This window comes from Morone saxatilis, unplaced genomic scaffold (assembly GCF_004916995.1).
Source record: "Morone saxatilis isolate NCDOM2014 unplaced genomic scaffold, NCSU_SB_2.0 Contig7, whole genome shotgun sequence".
NCBI classification, from domain to species: Eukaryota; Metazoa; Chordata; class Actinopteri; family Moronidae; genus Morone; species Morone saxatilis.
The window spans coordinates 1,278,799-1,280,393 of NW_023340246.1; the positions used below are offsets into that span (position 1 = coordinate 1,278,799).

The 1,595-nt window shown below is 38.6% G+C and overlaps 1 protein-coding gene across 1 annotated transcript in view; it reads right to left on the reverse strand.

The window, feature by feature from the left end:
• The window catches only part of LOC118340915 (G-protein coupled receptor family C group 6 member A-like), a gene marked incomplete at its 3' end in the record, with an annotated part of 3,893 nt that extends 3,087 nt beyond the window's left edge, over nucleotides 1–806 (reverse strand). The window contains 1 exon segment of the mRNA XM_035679078.1: nucleotides 660–806. Coding sequence (XP_035534971.1) covers nucleotides 660–806 — 147 coding nt within the window.
• Between the last annotated feature and the right edge of the window lie 789 nt (nucleotides 807–1,595).

Genomic DNA, 1,595 nt, shown 5'->3' on the forward strand with positions numbered 1-1,595 from the left:
GAGCAGATCGAAGGAGTGGGATTGCAAGGCTGTGGGGCAGGAGGAGAACAAGGTTGTATCTTAAATGTGTCGATTTTTGATTGAAAGGAATGAAAGAAAGGAGTTGCATTTTGCAGTGGTGAAAGACTTGGGAGGTATTGTCCACTGGCTTGAGGAGTTTATTTACTGTAGAAAACAGGGAGCCTGTGGGGGCTTGGTGGAGCCAGCTTATGAGGAGAGTAGTTAGGTGACGGTGGTGTGAGGCAAATGCTGGTACTGGGCTGGAGGTAACTGTAAAAAGTTTGGAGATGAACAGTTAACTATTATAATTAATTATTATTATTATTATTATTATATTATTATAATGAATAATTATTTTGTTTTGGTTGTCAATCTAGGAACAAAATTACGTAAACATGAGACGCAGTCTGGCCCTTTGTGCCCTCCCGGTGTACCTAAAAGAGGATGACTGAGTTCTCCACAGTTCCACAGTTCTTGTTTCATGCAAATCTGTTCATGTAAGTGTATTTGAATCCAATATGAGTGTTCAGCTGTCTGAGTTAGAAGCATTATGTTGACATTGTTAATGATGCATGACTTTAAACCTTTCCACTGGAATTATCCTCTTAATTGGATTGTTTGTATTTTTGCAGCAAGAAGATGAGCCAGACATTGCTGACACTCCTGTGGGTCTTACTGTGGTCACTGACAACACAACCCATTTCAGCCCCAAGAGCATTTCTGTTGTCATCGAAGATGAAATTGTTGTGAGTGATCTCCCTAGGTTGACTGATGCACTGCTGTTTGGCTTGATCTATGCTTTGCATTTAGACTATCCAAAGAAACTCATTCACACGTTTACCTTTGTTCATAAAATACTGATGTGTCTTGATGACAGCAAACCACTAAAACCATGCCTACTGAATCTTAAAAAATGATTTGTTGAAAGAAGTTTGAATGCACACATGTATAAACAGTCCATCCCTGCATGTGCTTCACTCAAATCTGTAACATAGTTTTAACTCAAAGGTGGCTTCAGATGGTTACAGTGTTAGAAACTTACTTCAAGACTGTCTGTTCATATACTAAGTATATGAAGAGTATGTTAACTACAAGCTTATAGACATATTCGAATCATAGCCTTTTGCTCAGTGTTTCTTTGTATTTTGTTACAGTGCCTTGTCTACCTCACCTGTCATTTTGCATTCTTTGTGATTGTTTATCTTAAAGGGTGACTTATTTTCCTTGTTTTTCATGGTTTTGTGTCAAAGTCATTATTGGGGGCAACAAGTTTTGAAATTGGTCCATTATTGATTGAGAGTGCTGCAGCCTGCAGCTGCAAATTTGGCTACAATGGAAACTTTGTATGCAATTGTGTGCTGTCAACCTACTTCCACTAAAAGTTCATGTTTTCTGGCTCAGATTTTTTATAAGTCTCTCACAACATTATGAAAATGACCCTACAAATTTTTTTTTTTTTTCTTATTTCACTTAATCTGTTCTATGAAATCTCCAGAGGGTCACAGCACCCACAGGATCACCAGTTTCCAGAGTTCTGCAGCCTTGCAGCAGCTGGTTCACCCTCACCCAGAGATAACATTTCATTTCTCTGTAGA